Source organism: Ambystoma mexicanum, chromosome 14, assembly GCF_040938575.1.
Source record: "Ambystoma mexicanum isolate Mex_15411 chromosome 14, UKY_AmexF1_1, whole genome shotgun sequence".
Lineage (NCBI taxonomy): Eukaryota > Metazoa > Chordata > Amphibia > Caudata > Ambystomatidae > Ambystoma > Ambystoma mexicanum.
Genome location: NC_090940.1, coordinates 198,791,631 through 198,816,188, shown reverse-complemented (window position 1 = coordinate 198,816,188; position 24,558 = coordinate 198,791,631). Strand labels below are relative to the sequence as shown.

General features: G+C 50.7%; 1 protein-coding gene across 10 annotated transcripts in view; it reads right to left on the bottom strand.

Annotated features, from left to right (window-relative positions):
* Positions 1–1,291: 1,291 nt before the first annotated feature.
* Positions 1,292–24,558, bottom strand: part of PPM1A (protein phosphatase, Mg2+/Mn2+ dependent 1A) — an 896,181-nt gene continuing 872,914 nt past the window's right edge. For 8 of the 10 annotated variants that reach the window (XM_069638914.1, XM_069638909.1, XM_069638912.1 and 5 more), the window contains one exon: positions 1,864–2,755. In XM_069638914.1, the coding sequence (XP_069495015.1) occupies positions 2,726–2,755 (30 nt within the window). In that variant the 3' untranslated portion in view covers positions 1,864–2,725. Of the gene's footprint in view, positions 2,756–24,558 lie in introns of all 10 variants that reach the window. The other 2 variants (XM_069638916.1, XM_069638917.1) reach the window with 2 other exon arrangements.

Sequence of the window (24,558 nt, the reverse complement as noted above, 5' to 3'; positions counted from 1 at the left end):
GAGGCCAAAATGATGAAGGAAAAAACTATTTGAGATGGGTGTCAACAGGAAGGAGCAGTGTGGGTAGTTTGCATATGTAGTATGGGAATACAATTATAGGAACAGCCAAGTCGAAGTCTAGCTTTCAGATTAGTAAATTGAAACAATCCAGATGAACCACTAGAGGGGGAGATGGGGGAACTATGCATAACATATGAATCTAAATCAGTTTTAAAATCTTATGTATGTGCACATGGGGTCTTAAGAACATTATGAAGGTAACATTATTTGAATTATTATTTTACATTACAAATATCAAATTTCAGTAAGGGAAAAACTACAAGCTTCCTCAAAGAATGATTTCAAACCAAATGTAAATATTGTGCATTTTCTCTGATTTCCCTTTGGTGTTAAGGTGCAAGCTTACCATAAAAAAAGGTTGATATGATGCAGGGAAAAGATCAACAGTACTAAAAATATTTTGTTAAAAAGCTATTTACTACAAGGAAAGCTAATTTTACGAACTTTCAAATCGTCAATAGTATGGTCTTCAAAGCTGCACATTTGGGGTGAAAGAAAACCTCTAAATTAAATCCTTTTTTTATCAGAAAATACAGGGTACGGGTATCAAAGCAAAGTTAAAATGAATGTACAGACAAAATGAATTATGCATGTTGTATCCAAGTAGGTCAAGCAAGCTTTGTTTTTTAGCCGGCAATCCACAAAACGAACTACATTCTCATTTTTGGGTAACGTTAATAGAAGCTAAAAATACTCATCCCTCAAAATGTACTCCTGACAAATGTCATTGGCTAGTGATCGTCGATCGTTGACTCTTGGCATGTTACACATGGTGTGCTGTGTACAGGTGGAGAACTGAAGGGGGGTGGGAGGAAAATCACTTTGCCTGCCTAGTAACTTGAAATTGTTTACCCCTGGCAGGACATCATATTTCATACTCTAGATGACAAAAACACATTTTAAACATTTAGTAGTGGAGAGTTAACTAAAATGTTCTATAACATATTAAATACAAAGTGCTGACAGTCGGTCACTGCTGTCAACCTCATTTTACAAAAAGCAGTATTTGCTAAATGCGTGTGCCAACTGAATTCAAAGCACTAACTAGATTAAAGAACATACAGCCAGATACATACGGCTGTAGCTTTTCAGAGTTCATACCTCTTTTACAAAAAAGTCTAAAATGCAGTTGGATTCGGTCTACGGTCAGTTTATTGGGTATTTTATAGATGGGTGCAAGTGTTCCAGGTGCATCTTCCAAAACAAAAGCCAACATTTAAATGCAAACGAGTGTCTGTATGTAAAACACTTTTATTAGTGATAAATACAATTATCAACCTAAAGACAAACATACAGGTGTACAAAACTGTAGTTTTGTAAACACATAACCAATATGAAAAACTGCTTTAAGTCAAAAGGAATCACATATTAAAATAATTTAGTGTTATACCTATAATCAGATTTTTTTTTTTATTCACCACCAACAGTAAAATTTCATCAGCATGCTAGGTTTCAAATTGCAAATACTGATTAATCACTAATTTATTTTCCAGAATAAAAGGGTCAATCGAAAACACATCGTTAGATTGTCAGGCTTCAACATTTTCATTATACAGTAGGCCTATTCAAGCGGATGCCGTTCCTCAATGGAAAAATAGGCAGCTTGAAGAAAACCTACGTCAACAGATTACAGGTATGCTTACTTTAAAGTACTATGCTATCGAACTGAAAAGGGGAAATGCGCCTTGGGCAAACAATCGGGTTTCTGTCCATTTTAAAAATGGTTTTCCAATCTGTAATAAAATATTGACTCATTTATAATGGCACAATTTAAAAAGGCAGAGAAAAGATGAATTACACATGTATGGTTATAGGTTTTATTTGTTAAATCAAGCTTTATTGATTAAATGGAATTCAGAATGTTTTACTTGTAGCAGCAACAGTCCCAGGCAATCAGGGTAGTAAAAAAATATGCTGGCGGTTCCTACATCATGTAGAAAGCTGTTTTCTTTACACAGCTGATCATTTTCAGGTTATTAGTGGTTGTAAAAGATGTGCAAGAATGAAGTCATTCAAACACCAAAGCTGGAACGTTCATCAAAAACATCATTGCTTCTTCAGTCACAAGCTAGACAACATACAGGTTCGATAAAAAAATCTGTATCCTACACTAATTTGTTACTTCAAAGCGAATCTGTCATTACGACTAGATCAGCTTTTAAAACAATTCATACACACACACACACACACAACACACGCGCACACACCCTCTTGCAGGCATCCAGCTGGGTTGGGTTGCTGCCTTTTCCCAATCCATAACCACCACAGGAATTTAAAGGGTTAATATAAATGTGTTGCATTATGCAACAAGCCAGATATTTCTTAGAACTTTTATAGTGATTTAAAGCAGTTCATAATTAAATATGAGCATTTTGTACAAAGACAATTGCACTTTACAAAACAAAATCATACAACAAAAATGCTGGAGTCTGATTTACAACATGAATTATTGTCTGAAATCACGTTAACGATTTTACAAAAAAAAAGGAGGTTTCTGGGGCCAGACGTAGCACCGCTTGGGTTTCGGGTGTCCTCATTCTCAACCACATCATATTCCCTTATTTGACTGAGAGGGTTAAGGTTAGGCGCTAACAAGGGTCACTGAGGGAGGTTTTCATGTTCATTTTTAAAGAATAAACATTAAATCCATGGTTTGGCGGGACTTTTACCACATATCATCCGTCGATGCAGAATCCTTTAAAGAGAAAGAAAACATGTGAATAAAAAATATTGGAAAGCTAAAAAGGTCAGACAGTTTGAAATAAAGCCAATTTGAAAATGTACAGTTGTAGGGGTAGTTTGTAACATACAGGCTATATAGCCAGACAGACAAATTGAACATATAAAAACACTTCCCCTTAGCACAGAATGAAATGAGATTGCAGCCTTCAACCAGCACAAAAAGTGGGCTTGTCCAGCGATGATTGGGGTTTTATAGTCCCTTCCTTAGAACGCCTGTAAACACTTATTTATTTTATTTATTTGTAGAGTGAACTACAGCCCAAAGGCATCGAGGCGCTTTTAGAGGAACTTGTACGTAAGGTGGCAGGGTTTCTTGGTTACAGATACAGTGGGCATCACAAAGGTGGTTACAGCAATGAAAAAACGATAAGGAACAAGTTACTTACCTGTAACTGTTCTCCAGCATGGGTCTGGCATGGATTCACATGCTCATGAATATTCCCCGTCGCCAGGCTGGGAATCCTCGGTAAAAGAAAGTATCAGTTTCAGTTTCGTTTCTGAACTGTCTTTCTACTAGTAACCAATCACTGGTCTCTGGGTCATACTGCCCCCAGCCAATGACTGCCCTCTACCTAAGCACCTCCTCTGGCAGCCATCTTCAGATTTGGTAGCACGTAAAGTGGCAGTAGGACCAAGAGAAGTGCCGCAGAGGGGTAGGAGGGAGGGTTCGCATGTGAATTCATGCCAGACCCATGCTGGAGAACAACAGTTACAGGTAAGTAACTTGTTCCTTCTCCAGCATGGGGTCTGGCATGGATTCACATGCTCATGAATACAAGAATACATAGCAGTACACACATGCACAACCACAGGAGGTGGCAAGGCTCAACATTAAGCATTTCAACAACTCAACATTAAGCATCTCTTACCTCCTCACTTTGTGCAGCACTGCCTGGCCGACTCTGGACTCCTCCCTGGAATCCCGGTCGACAGTAGAATCTCGTGAAGGTGTGCGTCGACCTCCATGTAGCAGGCCTGCAGATATCCAGCAGGGGCACACCAGACAAGAATGCCCTGGAAGCAGCGATCGCTCTGGTTGAATGGGCTCTTGGACGGCCAGGACAGAGCATGATGCAGCCGGAGAGCCATCTGGAAATAGAAGCCTTCGAGAGGGCCTTCCCTTGGTTCACAGTTCCAAAGTTTACAAACAGCTGCGATGTCTTCCGAAGACTCTTTGTGCGGTCCACGTAGAACTTCAGGGCTCTAGCCACATCCAGCGAGTGCAAAGTCCTCTCAGCCGGCGACGAAGGCTACGGGAAGAAAACGGGTAACACCAAGGGCTCGTTGAGATGGAAGTGGAATGTCAGGTATGGATGTTTACAGGAGAGGGCCTGGATCTCTACCACTTGTCGTGCGGAGGTGATGGCCACAAGAAACGCTGTCTTAAATGACAGGAACTTCAACGGTGCCGAATGCAGAGGCTCGAATGGCGGCCCCATGAGCCTGGTCAGCACCATGTTGAGCTCCCACGCCGGGGCCGGAGCATTCACCAGCAGGAACGATCAGAACAGTCCTTTCATGAACTCCTTCACCAGACAATGAGACCACAGAGATGACCGCCCCGGAGTTCTGGTGTAGCGGGAGATAGCCGCCAGATGGATCTTGACTGATGCATGTGCCAGCCCCGCCTTGGCCAGCGATAGCAAGTACGGCAGCACTTGAGGTGCCGTAATCCGCAGAGGGTTAATCTTCTGTGCACTGCACCAGACAGAGAACCTCTTCCTTTTGTGTCCATAGCACTTTAGAGTCGAGGACGCCCTCGCCTTTTCAAGCACCTCCTTGCAGTCCGCCAGGATATCATACCCTCCGAACTCTAGTGCTGCAGGAGCCAGGCCTGCAGGTTCAGCGATCCTGTGTCGTGATGGAAGATGGCACCTCCTTCCCTGGTGAGAAGATCCGAGTCCGTCGGAAGTTTGATCGGGGGAGGGGGGGGGACGCAAACATGTCCAGAAGGTCCGGGAACCAGATCTGCCTTGGGGACGCATACAGGAACAGGCTGTCCCAGGGGAATGAGAAGGCATCGCCCATGCTCCCCGGCTGGGGAAACCTGCTGGCGAACCTCTGGCACTTGGTGTTCGTCGCCATTGCGAATAAGTCGATCTGGGGATTGCCACATCGTCGGAATAGGAGATCCACTTGATCCTGCCGGAGTTCCCACTCGTGGCACGAGCGCAGCTCCCTGCTGAGTGAGTCAGCAATGGTGTTCTTTATTCCTGCCAAATGGAAGGGCACCAGGAACATTCCTTAGGCAACGGCCCAGTGCCACAGATCCTGCGATTCCCTGGATAGGGCTGGGGATCTGGTGCCCCCCTGCTTCCTGATGTAGAACATCGTGGTGGTGTTGTCGGTGAAGACCCTCACCACCTTGCCCTTGAGGGACGGAAGGAACGATGTGAGGGTCCAGAACACGGCTCGGAGCTCCAGGACATTGATGTGTAGTGAGCTCTCCTCTGGGAGCCAAAGGTCTCTTGCGTGGAGATATCCGGTGTGTGGTCCCCATCCTTCCGGGGAGGCGTCCGTCGTCAGTTTCCTGATGTGCCGGGGTCTGGAAGTCCATGCCCGCCTCTAGATGCGCGCAGGTGCCCCACCACCGGATCGCTTTGTGGAAAGTCTCATTGAGTGAGATCCTGTCTTCGAAACTGCCCGCCGCTTGCATCCAATGGTCGAGTAACTCCTGCAGTGGATGTATCCATAACCTGCATAGGCGCATGAGGTAGATGCACGAGGACATCATGCAGAGTAGGGACTTGATGGCCCTCACCCTGGCCACGTCCATGGTCAACAGCCATTGTACCTTGCCCAGGATGGCTTTCGTCCTTTCCTCCGACGGCGAAGCCAATCGTGCCACTGTGCCGAGTCTGGCTCCCAGGAACAGGGCGTCTTGCTACGGTACCAAGTGGGATTTCGCAAAGTTGATAGAGAATCCCAGATCCGTGAGCAGTTGGACGGTCTTCGCTGTGTGATTGACTGAGAGTTCCCTTGACTTTGCTCGGATGAGTCAATCGTCCAGGTAGGGGTAGACGTGGATCCCCTGCAGGCACAGCCGCGCCACCACTGGTGCCAGGCACTTGGTGAAGACCCTGGGTGCCGACTTCAGTCCGAAGGGAAGGGCCTTGAACTGATAGTGTCGCCCTTGGACCACGAATCGTAGGAACTTTCAATGTCCTTTGAGAATGGGGATGTGGAAGTAGGCATCCTCCAAGTCCAGCGACAATAGAAAGTCGCCTTCCTCCAGCTGTCCCAGAACATGCTGGAGGGCGACCATCCGGAATTTCTGGGACTTGATGTACTTGTTTAGACGACGAAGGTCCAGGATGGGTCGCCAACCGACGGTCTTCTTTCGGACGAGGAAGTACCGCGAGTACACTCCAGAGCCCCGGAGCCTCTTCGGGACGAGTTCTATCGCACCCTTTTTCAGCATTGCTTGTACCTCCATAAGTAGCTGTGGAACGTGGTTTTCCTTCCTGGCCACAGGTGGTAGACGGGGACACTTTCTTTGAAATGCCAGAGTGTGCCCGTGGGCCAGCGCGTTCAGCACCCAACGATCGGTGGAGAGGACTCCCACACGCTGACGAATTTTGCCAGCCGGCCTCCCACCGGGGTGCTTCGGTAAGGGCCCGATGCCGCGGCCAGTTTAATCCTGCTTTGCCGAGGCCTTGGTGCCTTGGCCTTCGTGGCGACGACGTCCTCCAGCCTTGCTGCGGCCTCTGTAGGCCTCCTGCGATGATGAACGGGCCACTTGGCGGTACGACGAGGAACTGCCACCAAATCCTTTGCAGGCACCTTGAGACTTGCCTCCGGAGTTCTAAAGGGCGGCCGTTGCTGATGGAGAGAACCCAAGACCCGGGACGTCTCGGTGTCTGCCTTATGGCCTGCAGTGACTTGTCCACTGCCTCGCCAAACAGGTTGTTCCCGTCGAAGGGCATGTCCAGTACCCTGGTCTGCACGTCCTGATGGAAATCGGTGGCCTTAAGCCAACCGCGCCGGCAAAGGCAAACGCCGGTGCCCATCTGGCAAAACCCGGTATCGGCGATGTCTGTGGCCACCGTGATGGCGTGGTCCGAAGCCACCTCGCCTTCCTGCAGGATTTCAAGGGCTTCCGCCATCTTGTCGTCTAGGAGGAAATCCAGGAGGGGAGCGATCTTGAACCACAGCTCCCTGTCATAGCGCGCCACGATCGCGAGGGCGTTGGCCGCTTTGATGGTCGTCGCCGCCGACGAGATGACCTGTCGTCCCATGGCATCCAGCTTCTTCCCCGTGCCGTCAGGTGGGGGAAGTGAAAGTTGATCCCCGTCGCCCCTGCCGATTTCTTCTTGGCCGCTGCGGAGACCACCGAATCTGGGGGTGGCTGAGCTCTGAGGCACATCGGGGCGGAATCTGGGACCAGGTACTACTTCTCATACCGGTCCCTTTTCACAGGCGCCGTGGATGGGTTCTTGAGTAGCGACAGTCCTTCGTCCCAGATGTCGTCTAATAACGGTACTGAGAGGACGGTCTTCCTCTTGGTCTCCCGTCGCTGGTAGAGAAAATCCTCCTTCTCTTCTTCAGGACAAAGTTGGAGGAGTTCCGAAGCCCTGGCGATCATGGCATGGAAAGAGGCAATTTCGTCGGGGGGGTGAGGCCCGGTCAAGAGGTGATGGGAGATCCATCCCGTTGTCACCACCGGCATCGTCGTCCGTCCCTATCGTCGCCGTCTCCGTTCCCGTCTCATCCCTCGGTGGAGGGGAAGGAGGTGAGGGCTGGAAAGGAGGGGGGAGGATGGATTTGCCTCTGCTTGTTCAGTGAGCTTCCCGACGGTCCAGGCGCCACTGGATCGTCCACTGGGGTTAAGGGCAACCTTGTTATCTCCGTACACAGGGCCTGGATAGCCATCAAATGGCTCTCGAGTTGTCCTGTGGCATAGGCACCGGTTGCGACGGGAGCGAAGGCTGGGGAGTAGGGTCCTCCGTCTCCTCCACGATCTGCAGCTGCTCGTCGGCTCCTCCGTCGCTTTCTACGTCCGCCTCGTTGGGATCCCTCCCGTAGGACCGGACTTCCTCGATCTTCTTGTCCAGGATCTTTGCGATGCCAACCAGCTCATCTTCAGGGGGGGGGGGGGGTTGCTGCCTTGCTCCCCCTCTGCTGCCGTCGGGATCGACCGGGGCTTCTCCCGAAGCTTACCCGGGTTCTCCGACTTCCTCTTCACAGAGCCAGAGCGTTGGCTCGTGGTTGATGGCATCGGTGACATCGCGCCCTGCCTGGCAGCCAAGGAGCCCGAACCATCAGCGCTCCCGGTACCATCGGACTCGCGGTGCTTTACCTTTTGTTGGGCCCCCGTCGCCGGAGCACCCTCAAAGGTCTTAGAAGACCGCTCTCACTTCCTCTTCTTCTCACCTGCTGCTGGGCTTTTCCCCTTCAGCCAGTTGGTGAGTCGAACGTGACAATCCTTCATTGTCCATTTGGCCATATTCTTACAAAACGCAGTCCTTCCCCACGTGCGATTTGTCATTGTGAAGGCAGTAGAGGCACCAAGAGTGCTCATCTTCCTTGAAGACATTCTGTAATCCGCATCCAGGGCAGCTCCTGAACAGCTTGGATCCAGGCGTCGTGTTTCCTTTGTCCTGGGCCATGTCCACGCGGGGTAGGCCTCAAAGATCTTCCGGAATCCTCCAAGAAGCGAAAGCTCGATGAAAATTCACCAATGAGGGGCGTAGGAAAATTCCAAAATGGGTCCCCGTTGATCGGAAGTAGAATCAGTGGAGCTTGAGGCTCGATTGACCGAAAAAATAAGAGTAAACTCTTCGAAAAAAATCGCAAAACGCAGTAAAAGCTTGAGAGCTATAGCACGAGGATCCCAACACTTGAACGTGTGGTAAAAATCTGAAGATGGCTGCCAAAGGAGGGGCTTAGGTAGAGGGCAGTCATTGGCTGGGGGCAGTATGACCCAGAGACCAGTGTTTGGTTACTAGTAGAAAGACAGTTCAGAAACAAAACTGAAACTGATTTTTTTTACCGAGAATACCCAGCCTGACGACAGCATACAATACAGAGGGTCAAAATATGCGGCACAGACATGATGCACAACCCCATCTTAAGGGCGGCATCAGCATACAATGCAGTGGGTCAATATATGTGGCACAGGCATGAAGCACAGCCCCATCTTAAGGGCGGCATCAGCATACAATGCAGTGGGTCAATATATGTGGCACATACATGAAGCACAACCCCATCTTAAAGGGCGGCAGCATGGAGTGTAAAGGGTACCATTGTAGTTTTATTGGGTTTTGGACGGTGGGGGGAGCATACGCACACACATGCGACCAACGGGGGGAAGGGGGGGGGGGGGTTGGGATGGGATGGGGGAGCATTCATACACACAGGCGACTAAGGGGGGGGCGGCAGTATACGCACACAGAGGCGACCAAGGGTGGTTAGGGGGGCATACGCACACAGGCAACCAAGGGGGGGGGGGGGGGTTTGGGGGACATACGCGCGCACACAGGCGACCAAGGGGGGGGGGGGGGGGGGGAGACGCACACACAGGCGACCAAGATGGGGGGGGATGGGGGGGCCATACACACACACAGGCGACCAAGGGGGTTGGAGGGGCATACGCACACAAAGGCGACCAATGGGGGGGTGGGGGGTGTTGGGGGCATATACACACAGGCGACTGGGGGGGGGGGGCATATGCACACACAGACGACCAAGATGGGGGGTTGGGGGCATACGCACACACAGGCGACCAAGATGGGGGTTGGGGGGCATACGCACACACAGGCGACCACAGGGAGGAGGTTGGGGGCATACGCACACACAAGCGAACAAGGGGGGCGGGGGGGGGTCGGTTGGGGGGCATATGAAGACCGGCGACCATGGGGGGGGGTATTGGGGGGGATACGCACACACAGGCAACCAAGGGGGGGGGGGGGGGGTGTTGGGGTTGCATATGCGCACACAGGCGACCGGGGGGGGCATACGCGCGCGCACAGGCGACCAAGATTGGGGGGCATACGCGCACACACAGGCGACCAAGATGGGGGGGGGGCATACGCACACAGGCGACCAAGATGGGGGGGGGGGCATATGCACACACAGGCGACCGGGGGGGAAAAAGCACACACAGGCGACCGGGGGAGAAAAAAGCACACACAGGCGACCACATGGAGGGCATACGCGCACACACAGGTGACCATGGGGGTGGGGGGTTTGGGATCCATATGCACACACAGGTGACCAAGGGCGTTTGGCGGGGCATATGCACACAGGCAACCAGGGGCGTTTGGGGGGCATACACACACAGGCATCCAAGGGGGGGGATGTGGTTGGGGGGGGCATACACACACACACAGGTGACCAAGGTGGGGGCATGCACGCACACACATGTGACTGGGGGGTGTCATATGCGCGCACACACAGGCGACCGGGGGGGGGGGGGGGGGGTGGGGAGAGAGGAGTGTCATTTGCACACACAGGCGACCAAGGGGGGGGGAGGGGGTTTAGGGGGCATACGCGCACACAAGCGACCGGGGGGGTTTGGTGGGGGGCAAACGCACACACAGGCGACCAATAGGGGGCTTTGGGGGGGGGCATACACACACACACAGGCGACCAATGGGGGGGTTATACGCACACACAGGCGACAGGGGGAGCGTTATACGCAAACACAGGCGACCAGGGGGGCGTGTTTGCATACGCACATACAGGCGGCGGCGTGGCAAACCGTGGTGGACAGGGGTAGACAGGGCCTTATGAGTGGCCGTTGGAGGGAGGGCTAAGCCTGCCGGCGATCCCATAGGCCGGTTAGATGGTAGCCCCAGCCAATCAGGGACCACAAGCAGAGAACAAAGGCCCATGCACTCCAGTGCGCGCGGGGAGGGCCATCTTGGAATGGCCAAGTAGCAGCAGAAGGCACTGCAGCATGAATAAGAAGGCTACCATTTCAGAATACAGGAAAGCGATGCGACAATGGAAGACCCAAAGATGCCACACTGTCATTTAAGTTTTGACAAAGATATTTTGTTCTACATAAACAAAGTGAGCCAATCTAGAGCCCAGGCGGCCAGATGGCTTATCGAATAGGACACTAAAGCAGCATCCAGAACTTTGTGCATCTATTTTGTTTAAGATCTTTACTCATTTATACACCTCACAATGTTTACCACAGTCCTGGAGGCACTCAATTGTGTTACCCATCTATAAAAAGGGTGATTGTCAAAATCCTGTGAGCTACAGGCCAATAGCTCTATTGGATGCACCTGGCAAAATCTATAGTCACATCATGCTCAAGCAATTGAAAAATTGGTCATTGGCAATGAATAAAAGGGGCCCATTTCAATCAGGCTTTGTACCGGGGCTTGGTATCATTCCTAATATCATTGCATTAAATATGCTAAAATCACAGTGGGTCACACGGAAGCAACCACTTTACATGGCCTTTGTGGACTTCCGCGTGGCCATTGATTCAATTGATCGTCATCTATTGTTTGTGAAAGTGAATGCATATAAATGCCCACCCTCATTACTAACTTTGATCAAGTTACTACATACAGGTACCACAATACAAGTTAGACTTACACTCAAGGGTCTATTATCTGCCACCTTTGGTACAAACCGAGGTTTGAGACAGGGCTGTATTCTGGCCTCTACACTTTTTAACTTATTCACCCTGGACATGGGATGAAAGCTTGCAGAGGCTATAGCAGATGCTCCTAAATTTGGTCATCAAAAGTTGGCTTGGTTGTTGTACGCGGATGATCTGGTCTTGATATCGCAGACACCGCAGGGGCTACAAAATCTGCTACGAAAAATTGAAGAATACGCCAATTACAATAATCAGCTCATAATCACGGAGACAACGCAAATCGTCATCTGCGGGAAAAATGTGGGGACATCAAGGACCTATACGTGGTCACTACAAAAATCAAAACTTCTGGTGGTGGACCAGTATAAATATCTGGGAGTCATGTTCAGTGGCTCCGCTAGTTGCACCACGTTTCAATCAGTCGATATCAAATTAAGAAATCTTATTTCACAGACTAAGATATTAGCGTATAAATATGGTAAATTCTCCTATTCCCACATTTTGGTATTTTTCCAACAGAAAGTGGTACCAGTTGTTACTTATGGCCCAGAAGCAATGTTGCAATACGTCTGCTGGGAACTGAATCAAAAAATGTATTGAGTACTGTGGCCTATTCTCTTAACATCAAAAGATAGTTTCCGTTCTTATGGAGGAATAATATTATGGCTGCTTTGATGAATGCAGATTTATCTATTGCTGAATTGTTATGCAACCCAGGTAAAGCAAAGTTATACATATATGACTGGATATGTACCCAAGAGAAATGCAGTGAGTATGAGGATTTTAATGTGATTATGTTTGGTCATAAAAAGTTTCAAAATATGGTAGATTGTTTAGCGTGATGTCCGTCACCATATATTCGAAATCAATACCTTAGACAAGATTGAACTTGTGGCCTACAAATGAGATCCTAGCCAGGCAAGGTATTATACCTAAAGATCAGAATTTTTGCTGCATCTGTAAAGAAACCCTGCATAAAGAAACGTTGCAACATCTGATAGTGGAGTGCCCAATATTGGAGGTGGAACGTGAAACGTTTCTCAAGAATATTATTGAGATACGATCCCCTCTATCAATGAAATATGGCAAGTCTGTTTTCAACATCTAGAATGTCAGTTAAGATTGCACATGTACGGGGGGGCGTGGCTTGATGGCTACGTGAGAGGACGTCCCTTGGAGGAGCTCCCGATGATCCGATCCTGAGACAAAGTGATGGTTTTTGGTGGACTTTCGAGCCCACGGTGTAACCAAAGGCGTATGAAAGTGGGGGGCACATGGTGAGTGCCCTCCCCACCAGCGAGACTGCATATCCACGGAACTAGACTCTGAAGAAGGTGGCGGTCGCGCAAAGGAAGGGGAGCACCCAAGATGGCCGTCTGTGGACAAAGGGCCATAAATGGTCCGATGAACTGAGGAAGTTGTCGGAACGTGGGCAAGCCCAACCAGACAGACTGGTCGCATGCGCCTCTGGCAGAAGGCAAAAACATAAGGGCGAGCCCACATTGAAGAGGCCCTGGATCGTGGTGGGCTAGCAGAGTGAACCCGGGTCCAGTGGAACCTCGCTGTGAAGAGGCCGGCGAGCGAACCCCGCGAGGATACAGCTGGGCGCGTGGGCCCAACCGACACCGCAGGATGTCCTCCAAGGAGGTGCGACCCCGGATCCAACAGCCCACGATGCAGACCTACGTTATGTCGCCCTCGGGCACGGAAGGGGGCAAGAGCAAAGAAACCCCCGCGGCGGCGACGGACCCACCGGGTACTATCCAGGAGGTGCTGGCAGCAATTGCCGACTTGAAGGTGGCCTGGGAGACGAAACTGGGCCTGCCCATGAAAGAGCTGCAAGAGGGCCTAAACCTTAAGATAGGAGCGGTCCAAGAAGTGGTGAACCTGTTGCGCCAGGATGTGCGAACGATCGCGGAGCGCACTGGGGAACTGGAGAAGGAGTTGGCCCCGACCACGGAGGCGTGCAACACACACGCCAAGGAGCTTCATGCCCTCGTGCAACGAGTGGGCAATTTGGAGGACAGAGCAGGCAGAGGGGCGCGCCAGGCGCAACAACATTTGCATAGTGGGGGTACCGGAGGGAATGGAAGGATTGAACCCCACGGATTTCGTTGAAACCATGCTTTTGCAGGAGATTACAGGCGGGGAGCTGACCCAGGGGTTCGCGGTCGAAAGGGCGCACAGGGCCCTGACCAGGAGACCGGCCCCAGGAGCCCCCCCGCGGCCGTTGATCGCGAAGATCTTGAACTATCGTGACCGCGAGAAGATTCTCGAATTTTTCCGGAAAGGAGGCACGATAGAAAGGGGGTCAGCGAATATAACGGCGTATCCGGATTATACGCTGCTCGTACAACGGAGTCGAATGAACTTTGGAACGGTGAAGAGGAGGCTTAGAGAAGCAGGCCACTGCTACATGTTGCTTTACCCCGCCAGGATAAAGGTTTTTTATAAGAACAGATCCCTCTTCTTTGAGACGCTGAGCGAAGCGATGGAATGGTTGGATATGCAAGGTCGACCTCAGGAATCGGATGCCCAGGCAGAAGCGGCTGGAGATAAGTAGCACGTGGCAGAGGCACCCGTGAGGCCATAGCTATGACATTGGGACTGGAATATAGTTTGATATTGTGCTTGTGTGGAGGAAGTCACGGCATCTGCCGGCGGGTCCCGTTGAATTCACTTCTCCTGAATAGATGACTGGGAGCTCCTGGGGAGCAACCTCTGCACCCGATAGCAGTATATTTAGTTAGGTCACTGTTAGATTGGTGACACCCCGCGGGGTCCTTGTTCTTGGTCACGAGACGGGTCCAGATGTGGGTAGGCCTGAGATCCAGGGATGGCGCTGGGCTATTGTTGGGGGTTGGCAGGGGGGGGGGGGGGAGTTATGTGCAGTGGTGCGAGGTTGGGGAAGGGGTAGGGGGGCACTGTTCGTTAATAGAAGGGAAAGAGCCAGGAAACGACCCTACGTGGGGAACATTGTGGGAAGGGGCAGGATGGAGATAGACCGACCGGATTGTATCGGGTAATCTCACACCTGGAATGTACGGGGCCTCAACAGCTACCTTAAACGTAACAAAATGATGTTGTATTTAAAGAGGATGCACGTAGACATAGCCCTGCTGCAAGAGACCCACCTCACTAGGGAAAGGCTGGAGGTGGTCAGGAGGAAATGGAAGGGCATTGTTGTGGGGGCGCCGTACTCGGCGTATGCCAGAGGGGTTGTCACCTGGGTGGCGCCCCACGTGCCGTTTCGGGTGCTTGATTCTACGGTGGACCCGGAGGGTAGAATGGTGGTGGTAACGGGTCTCTTGGAAAACAGAGAAGTGCACATCATAAATTTGTATGCCCCCAATAACGATACAGCGGCTTACTTTAGGACCTTCTACGGTAAACTTGGCCCCCTGGCAAGGGATACGGTAGTGTTGGGGGAGGGGGGGCTTTAACTGTACCGTAGACGCCAGAATGGACAGGTCCAAGGACAGGGCAGGAAAAACGGCACCGGCGGCTAAAGCGCCGAGTACCTTACTGAAAGACCTAGGCCTAGAGGATGCGTGGAGAAGGCTACATCCCACAGATAGACAGTACTCACACTACACAGCGCCACATGATTTGTACACAAGGTTAGACTACGTGTTTGTAACAGCCGAGATAGTGAGAGATATAGAAAGAGCGGAATACAAGGCCCGAGTGCTGTCGGACCATTCGCCCTTGGTGGTAGACTGGAGACACCAGCCCCCACGACCGCGGATCCCTACATGGAGACTTAGGACCGAGGCTCTGCAGGATGAGGGGTTTCGGGAAGGCCTGAGGGATGCCATTGAAGAATACTTTGATACAAATACGGGAAGCGTAGGCTCTGTGGGCACACTGTGGGAAGCGTTTAAGGTGGTGGTGCGTGGGGTAGCCATTTCCCAAGCTAAGGGGCTACAGGGGGGGGGGTCGAAAGGGGGCTCCGGGAGGCGGAAAGGGAGCTAGAGGAGCTCACGCATTGCGAGAGCACCGCTTATGATAACAGAACCAAACTAGAGGAGCTACAGTTGTCCTGCAGCGCACTCTGGGATAGACTGCAGACTCAGCTACAGGAAATATACGGAGAGGATACATGCAGGGGGCGACAAGCCGGGCAGACTGCTGGCTTGGATGTATAAGAGTGAGACCCCCCGCTCGGTGATTAGTATGATTCAGGGCGAGGGAGGTTGCATATGCAACGCCCAGAAAGAGGTAAATGAGGAATTCCTTAAGTTTTACAGACACTTGTATGAGGACACGGGGGAGGATATGGGTCAAGACATACTGGACACATTGGGGGACATTGAGCTGCCCACCTTAGATGATCTAGAACGTTCTGAGTTGGACGCACCCGTCACCTCGGACGAGCTGGAGGTAGTGATTCGGAACTTGCCCACTTGCAAGGCGCCGGGTTCGGATGGGCTGCCCAGCGAGTTCTACAAAACATACCAGCAAGAGTTGCTTCTGCCACTGCTTGCTACTTTCAACGAGGCCTATGAACAGGGAGAACTCCCGTTGTCCCTCCGTGAGGCTGTAATCATCCCACTCCTGAAAACAGGCAAACCGGCCGTGGAGCGCGGGTCTTACAGACCGTTGTCCATGCTTAACCAGGACAGCAAAATACTCACGGTGGTGCTGGCTAATAGACTGAAGAGGGTGATTAAGAAACTGATACACCCAGATTAGACGGGATATGTTCCAGGTAGGAACATCACCGATAACCACGGAGGCTACACCATGTCATAGACCAAACTGAGGAAGACACGGGCGAGCTGGCTATAGTGTCGTTAGACGCGGTCAAGGCCTTCGACTCGGTACGATGGCCCTGGCTGAAAGCGGTCCTGAAGGGGTACGGAATGGGACCTGGATACCTCAGATGGGTCCAGTTGTTTTATAGCACCCCGATGGCGACAGTCAAGACAGGGTCCATAGTCTCAGATTCTTGGCAACTAGGCAGGGGGACCAGACAGGGATGCCCCTGGTCACCCATGCTATATATACTGGCATTGGAGCTGCTGGCAATATGCCTGCGACAACAATATGGGGAGGTGGGCATAAGCACTGCCAGTGGAGAGCATCTGATATCATTATATGCGGATGATCTGCTCCTTTATTTGCGCTACCCAGAGGAAAACCTACAGTACGTGCTAGAGGTAATAGAACGGTACGCCATCCTCTCGGGAATATCGGTGAACCCTGGAAAGTCCAGTCTGTTCCCCTTGGGCAGATATAGGAATGCCCCGGTGCAGAGGCTGCATGTCCTGCCAATACCATGGCAGCCCGTGACATTTAGGTATTTGGGAATAAATATTTATCACAAGGTCGAGGCAGAACACAAGCACAACACGGAAACGGCGATTGAGGGAATCAAGAACAGCATGGTATTCTGGTCCAGATTGCCCCTGACCATGATGGGGAGGGCAGCCTTGCTCAAGATGGTGGTCCTGCCTAGACTTTTGCACTTCTTCGTAAACATCCCGTTTCTGATACCCAGGAGCCTATTCGCGAAACTTCACAGCGTGTAGGGGTTTCGTGTGGGGAGGCTCTAGGAATAGGGTGGCTATGTGGAAGCTCCAGAACCCGTGTGACAGGGGGGGATAGGCCTGCCTAATTTCGAACTCTATTACTTGGCGGGGCAGCTGCAGTATGTGGCCAGGTGGCTCTCGGCTGAAGACTCGGCGGAAGCCAGGCTCCTGCGTGGAGAAACAGCCCCATACTTTCTGATGGAAGTGGTGTGGTTGGGCAGAGACAAACTGGTGGGCAAGGGGCGGCTACTGAGGCTGGGCTGGGAGATCTGGCACAGGACATGGAAGATAGGGGGGGACTCGGAGCCGTACTCTCAGCAGGCCCCTTTGGCGGCGCTGTGCGGGCGCGACCCCCAACTACTTGAATCGGTCCGCAGATAATGGGAACAGGTAGGCCTAGCCAGCCTCAGGGACATATGGCAGGAAGGGGAGGCAGTGGACTTTCAGAGGTTGCAGGAAGAGACGGGAGTACATGGTGGCCAATATATAACCTACACTAGGCTTGTGAAAAAGACTAGAGAAAGATGGCCTGAGACAGTGCTAGCGGAAGACCCATACACCTCCCTGGAAACCATGTATGATGTATCGGAGGGTGGGCACGAAATATCGAGGGTATACGAGCTCCTGCGAGTAAGGGCAGGGAAGGAGTTGCTCCAATTGAGACAAGATTGGGAGGAGGAGGTGGGAGGACCCATGACGGATGGGCAGTGGGAACGGGCTCAGAGGTACCACAAAAAGGTGTCCCGGAACGCGAGATTCCAACAGCTTCAACTGTATGTTACCCACAGGGCTTATTTAACCCCCGGGAAGATTGCAAAGTTTGGGGGATCAGCTATGCAGCAATGCCCCAGGTGTGGGGAGGTGAATGCGGGATTGCTACACATGTTCTGGGCTTGCCCGGAGGTGCATAGATTTTGGGACGAGGTCAAGACGAAACTGGCCGGCAGGGGGGTGGTGCTGGATGTGGAATCGGCCTGGTCATGCATGCTTGTGCTTTTCCCTAGACCCCGGCATTTGAAACACATAAGCAGGATAAAGGACCTGGCTTATGTCTTGGCCAAACGTAGGATTGCCATTGGCTGGAAGGTGGCCCACAGACCTAGGGTGGAGTTATGGTGGACAGACCTCTTGAGGTGGGCGGAAGCTGAATCCGTAGTCTGGTTTGAAGCGGTCACTAGGGGGGGCGAGGAGGAAGTAGAGCCCTTGCTGGCCTGGCGGCAATTGGTGGCCTCGTTGGCAAACCCTCACCAGGGTGACAACGAAACAGAGGACCCGGATGATGGCTGCCTAAGTATTGTGCCACCCAATGATGTTCCCGTAAACGACATGTGAGAACCGGCTCTAGTTTAAGGGGGGGAGGGGGGAGTTTGAAAATATGTTGGAATATGATGCTTCCTATGTTTTGAAACAGTTGTAGTGTGTTTGTTTGATTTTATAAAATAAAAATATTTTTTTTAAAAAAGATTTCACATGTACGTTTCTTAGATATCGTTATGTATAAAATAACTACATTGGTCTAATGCTAAACTGTACCAAACTTATTTTGATCCTAGGAATATTGAGGTAAAAAGAATAACAATGATTTAATAATGTGCTCTATTCCTAGTTAGTATTGTGTTAGTCAATTTTAATTGATTTTTAATAAGGAGTGGATTATGTGAATAATGTATATATTAATAATCTAGTGGAAATTAATTGCATTTATGATTTTGTATGGAATTTGAAAGGTTGATCAAATCAGCCAACCAAATAAAAATAAAAAAATAAATAAAAAGTGGTTGTTACTACTATTGTGTATATGCTGACAGGGATATTTGTGAGTTTCCATAAAAATCACTGACTCCTGATAGAGGGAACTTATGGGGACCATTTAATGAGCTTTATGAGTAATATTGGATTAGAGTTAATATAGACAATTTAATAACATTGTAAGGGGGGGGAGATCTATTTTGGGGATGGGTGTTTGTTATGTCTTGTGTTTATGTTGGTTTTACATGTGGTTCTATTGTTACACTATAGGTTGTGTTTTGATTTGTTGGATAATTTGATTAGCGCGCAGGCTGTGTGTTTGGTATCCGATGGTGTGGTGGTCAGTGTCGGAAGGCAAGCTCTTAGTTCCTGTGCAACAATACGGCCTGCCACACGGTCTACAGCCAGCTCAGACACACTATCAGCAACAACTATAATGCGACGTACTGCTCATATGGTGTTTCTACCAACAGTAGGATAACACAATAAGTGGAAGTGGTGCGCAAGTGGTGTTATTGGTGGAGGACCCTTGCAACTGCTGCTTGATTGCTGAAACGCTACGTTTTTGGCGTTTTTTTTAAAGAAACTGACTGTCTTTTGGCACGCTGTTTAGCCCGTGTGTTAACAGCATTTGTGCCTTTAAGGGAAAAAGGGAGGAGCCACCAGCAGCCCAGGACAACACCCAAAAGCGCCCACTACTGCGTAAGCAGAGCGCAAGTGGTGTTGCCGGTGAGGTCGGGGACAAGGCGCATGGTGTCACCTGCTGCAAGATGCTGTAGAGAGGAGCTGCACTACGTGACCAGTTATGCGCGCGACCAGCGTCTCAACTGACCCGGAGGACTCCCGAAGGAAAATGCGCCAACAGGTGAGACAATGTCTAACCTCCTGTCCAGCTGTGCAATCTCTGATGCCATCACCAGCCCGACAAAGACATAAGGCACCCCCGATCCTTACACAAACCCGCATCCCGTTTACGAGTCTGATCTCCGCAGGTGAGGGATCCAACTCTTTAGAAGCAAGCATCGGGAAATGCAGGGAAGAAGACCCGTCGCGGGTGCCGGAAACAGAAGTATCGTCAAAGACTGCCCCTACTGAGGACACGCAGCAGACTGAACCCATAGAGGTAAATCAGTCCTTTAATAATAGAGGAACACCAACTGGATGACAACTGTAGCCACCAGTCTGCAAAGAACGATACTATGCCTGCTCGAATTTCAGGAAAAGATAAACCTGAAAGACAAGATCCCATTAAAAAAGGATACTGCTGATCTACTAGTGGAGACGCCAGAGGAAACGCAACATCTGCCTCCAAGTATACTGGGTCAGTGGCCTGTTGAGACTGAGACAATAAAAGAAATGACCATACCAACAACAGAAGAGCTACAGGCTGGAAGGGACAGTTGTACTCCGGGAATCAATGGAAGCCCCATTAAGGACCAAGCTATTAGCTCACAACGAGTAATAGAAAAAAAACAAATCGAAATTCAGAATGGAAAAAATGAACAGGAAGTGGAGTTGCGAGAAGATGCGGCCAATCCTGAGGCAGGGTTATTGCAAACTGAAGATGACCGGCCAATACTGAACAGTGAGCACAATGGAAAGACACAGCTTCAACTAGAGGAGCACTCGGCCAAACGGTCTTCACCTAACACGATCATCTATGTGGAAGGTAGGGAGATAATCCCTTGCCCCTTAAATGATCCTGACTGGCAGGAAGAATTATGGGAGGACTCAACACAGCAACTTATAACTCCGCTATCTACAGACCCGACAAAAGCTCTCTCTAAGAGCTCTCGGAATCTATGCACTGAGATGGAGAAAAGGGGGAGAGTGGAGCCCTCGGTCCTGGAAGTTGAACACACCCGAAATCAGGCAAATAGAATCTACATGGCCCCACACCATGGACGCAATAGCCCGGAATCACCGACCCAGAGAAATTCAACCCTGGCCAGCAAGTTGATCCAAGATATCTCAAACCTAAGAGGTAAAATCGTGAGTGAAAAAAAGAAGAGTTTCATTATGGAGACAATTGCTTCGCTGGACGGAAAAGAGCAATTGAGCCTGGCCACCCCAAGGGGTTTATTCCAGAAGGAAACAATCAACAAAACCAAATGGCCCATGACTAATAGCTCACTCGATGGGACAACTCCAAGAAGAACAAGTAACTCTCTTACCTGGTAACGTTCTTTCAGTGGGATGGTCCGACGACGTATTCCATATCTATGACAGTAATTACCACAACTGTGCTGCTTCGGAAAATCTTTCTGCGTCGATGACATCGATACGCCATCCTCGAGGGCCTCCGTCGAGCCGACGTCACCGGATGTTATAAGTAGGACCCCCGTAGCCTCAGTTGTAGTTTTTCCCAGAACGTGTGGCACCAATCTACTGCCAATATGACCACAGAAAGCCTTGCAGAAATGTAAGCTGCAATCGCATAAGAAATTCTGTAGCGGGGAAGGCAGGGAGGGAGCGATATGGAATACGTCGTCGGACCATCCCATCGACAGAACGTTACTAGGTAAGAGAGTAACTTGTTCTTCGAGGGGATTGGGTCCTCTGATGTATTCCATATCTATGACAGACTCCCAAAGCAGTACCAACGTAAGGAGGTGGGAAAAGAATTTAGAATTTAGAATGCCCAATCAAATTGCAGAGTAAAGGACCGTCTTGCCAAATGCCAGATCCTGCCCATGGTTAGAATCAAGGGAGTAGTGAGGTACAAAAGTATGGACCAAAGCCCAAGTGGCTGCATCAGAGATGTTACGAATAGTAACACCCCTCTGCAGGGCAGTAGAGGCAGCCATACCCCTAGTCGAATGGGCCCATAAGCCTACAGGAGGATCCTTACCCGCCAGGCGGTAACATTCAGAAATTGCCAAGATAATCCATCTAGACAAAGTCTGCTTAGTCACAGCTTGTCCCAAACGCCTTCCAGCGTAACCAATAAAGAGCTGATCGTCCACTCTGACCCGGGACATGCGTGAAGTGTAGAAACTTAAAGCTCTCCTAGGAGCCAACCTATTGAGCCTCTCCTCGTCCTTACCAGGATAAAATGCCGGAAGAACAACCTTCTGGCTCAAATGAAATTCCGACACCACCTTCGGAAGAAAGGAAGGACAAACTCGAAGGACAACCCTGTCCTTATGAAACACAGTGAAGGGTGGCTTAACTGAAAGTGCCTGTAATTTACTCACTCTGCGAGCGGAAGTGACCGCAACTAAAAATACAGTTTTAAGGGTTAAACAGTCTCAAAGGGCAAGAATGCAAAGGCTCAAACGGAGCACCCATTAGAAACTTGAGAACAAGGTTCAAATCCCAACCGGGCACCTGGAAAGGTGACGGAGGGAACACATTAGTGAGCCCTTTCAGAAACTGAGAAATTAAAGGAATTTTAAAATAAGAACACTCCTCAGACGGGCGCTTAAATACGGACAGCGCCGCCAGGTAACCTTTAAATGGCACCCACTTGCAAGCCCCTGTGGACTAAAGAAAGCAAAAAAGACAGAACTACAGGAATGTCACATGAAAAAGGATCCACATTCTTATCCCTGCACTAGTCGCAGAACTTTCTCCAACGGCAACAGTACAGGGACTTTGTTGCCGGCCGTCTGGCCGAAAGCAACACCTCCATCACGTCTTCAGGGAGGTCCCAATCCTTATGCCTCAACCTTTCAGAAGCCAAGCGTGAAGGTTGAGGGATCTGACCTCTGGATGGAGAACCTGACCCACCTCCCGTGAGAGCAGATCGTCTCGGTAGGGAAGACGACGTGGAGGGCAGATGGACAAGTCGAGAAGGTCTGGGTACCACGCCCTCCTGGCCCAAGCCGGAGCAATGAGGATCATCCGGGAACCGAACATCCGTAGCACCTGCGGGATGACGGGGACTGGAGGAAATGCATACAGCAGTGGGAAGGACCACTCCACCACGAACGCGTCTCCTAAGACTGCTCTTGGAGGAAATTCCCGCGAGCAGAACCTTTCGCACTTCCGGTTGACAAAGGGCGAAGATCTCCAGGAGAATCTCCTGAGCCAACTCCCACTCGTGAGAGATCGCGCTCTGCCTGCTCAGAGCGTCTGCCATCTCGTTTTCGTCTCCGGCCAGATGAACTGCCGAGATCGAAATTTCCTGCTGGATGGCCCAGAACCAGAGCTGCATCGCCTCCCTGCACAGAGGAAGTGACACTGCCCCCCCTTTTTGTTGAGGTAGTGCATGGCCACTGTGTTGTCCGCAGGATCAGGACATTCTTTCCTCGCACAGTCGGCAGAAAAGCCTTCAGGGCAAGCCTGACGGCCCTCAGCTCCAACAGTTTGATATCGAGTCTGGACTCCGACGGAAACCAACGACCGCTGACTGTCAGCTATTTTGCATGGGCTCCCCATCCCGTGAAGGATGCGTCCGTCACGATAGTCACCTCCGGCCACGGCAGCCAAAATGGAGCCCCCCCTCATCAGAGTGCCTTCGTCGGCCCACCACAGAAGGTCCTGAGTGACCGAGGGCGGCATCCGAACGGGGTCCGACATCCTGCCGGAGGACTGTGACCACTGCATCTTGAGAGCCCACTGCAAAGATCTCATCCGCAGTCGGGCCTCTGGCACCAGAAGAATGCAGGATGCCATGAGGCCGAGAAGCCTCAAGAACTCGAACGCCGGGAGACTCTGGGCATGTCGAAACTTGTGTACCATCTGCTGAATGTGAAGAGCCCTCACCTGGGACGGAAAACACTGCCCCAAGAACGTGTCGAGCACTGCTCCGATGTACTGAGCCGCTGAGTTGAAGGGCCTGGAGGACTTGAGAAAGAGTAACCATCTTGAACTTGTCCTTCCTGAGGAGCTTGTTCAAACCGTGCAAGTCCATGATGGGTCTCAGTCTTCGGTCTTTCATCGAAATCAAAAATAAGGGGAATACCATCCCTTGTTCCTCTCCGCTACAGGCACCAGTTCTATGGCGCCTTTCTCCAGCAGGGATTGAATTTCCTGCGCAAGGAGCGGATCTGGACTCTTCAAAGAGAGGTTCCCTGGTGGATTGTCGTGAGGCCTCTGCCGGAAAGGAAGACAGTAGCCATGGGCTATGATCTCCAGAACCCACAAATGTGAAGTAATGGCACGCCATTCTACGAGATGCTGCGCCAGCCTTCCCCCAACCGTATAAGCATGGGCCTCATGACTGAGCTGAAGCGGCTGCTGCAGTGCCTGAGGGCAAAGAGGCAACTGCTCACGCGGCCTTGGCACCTCAAGTACCTTGTTTTCCACCTCTGGCACTCCTACGGTTGCCCCTTTGACTTGCAGCTCCTCTCGATTTACTAAAGGACGAGTAATATCGAAAGGAACCACCCCTCCATTGCTGTCCCCTAGGACGAAAAGGCGGAGGTTGGTGAACTGCAGCGGCCAACGATTTTGCTGCAGCTTTGGAGGTCTTCAACCTCTCAAGACTCTCGTCAGCCTTGCTGCCAAAAAGATGGTCACCATCAAAGGGCATGTTGAGGAGCCGGGCTTGCACATCCGGAGAAAACCTGGACTTCCGCAACCACGCAAACCTGCGCATTACGGTGTTCGCCACCATGGACCGGATGACGCAATCAACCATGTCCAGACCCGACTGAACAGATTCACACATGGCGTCCTTTCCATCCTGCACAATAGCAAGGAAATCATCACGTTCCTCCCCTTCGGGAATATGATCAGCTGCTAGGGAAATACAGTTCCATAGAGTGTGCGTGAAACGAGACAAGGCACAAACAGAGTTGACAGCCTGAAGCGCCATACTCCCAGAAGAAAATACCTTCTTTGCCCAGCCGTCAAAACGTTTGTCGTCCCGATCAGGAGGGATGGTAGGGTACGACGCCTGCTTTGCGGGGGCCATAGCCGCCTGCACCACCAAACTCTCCGGAGTAGGGTGCGTGGTCAAGT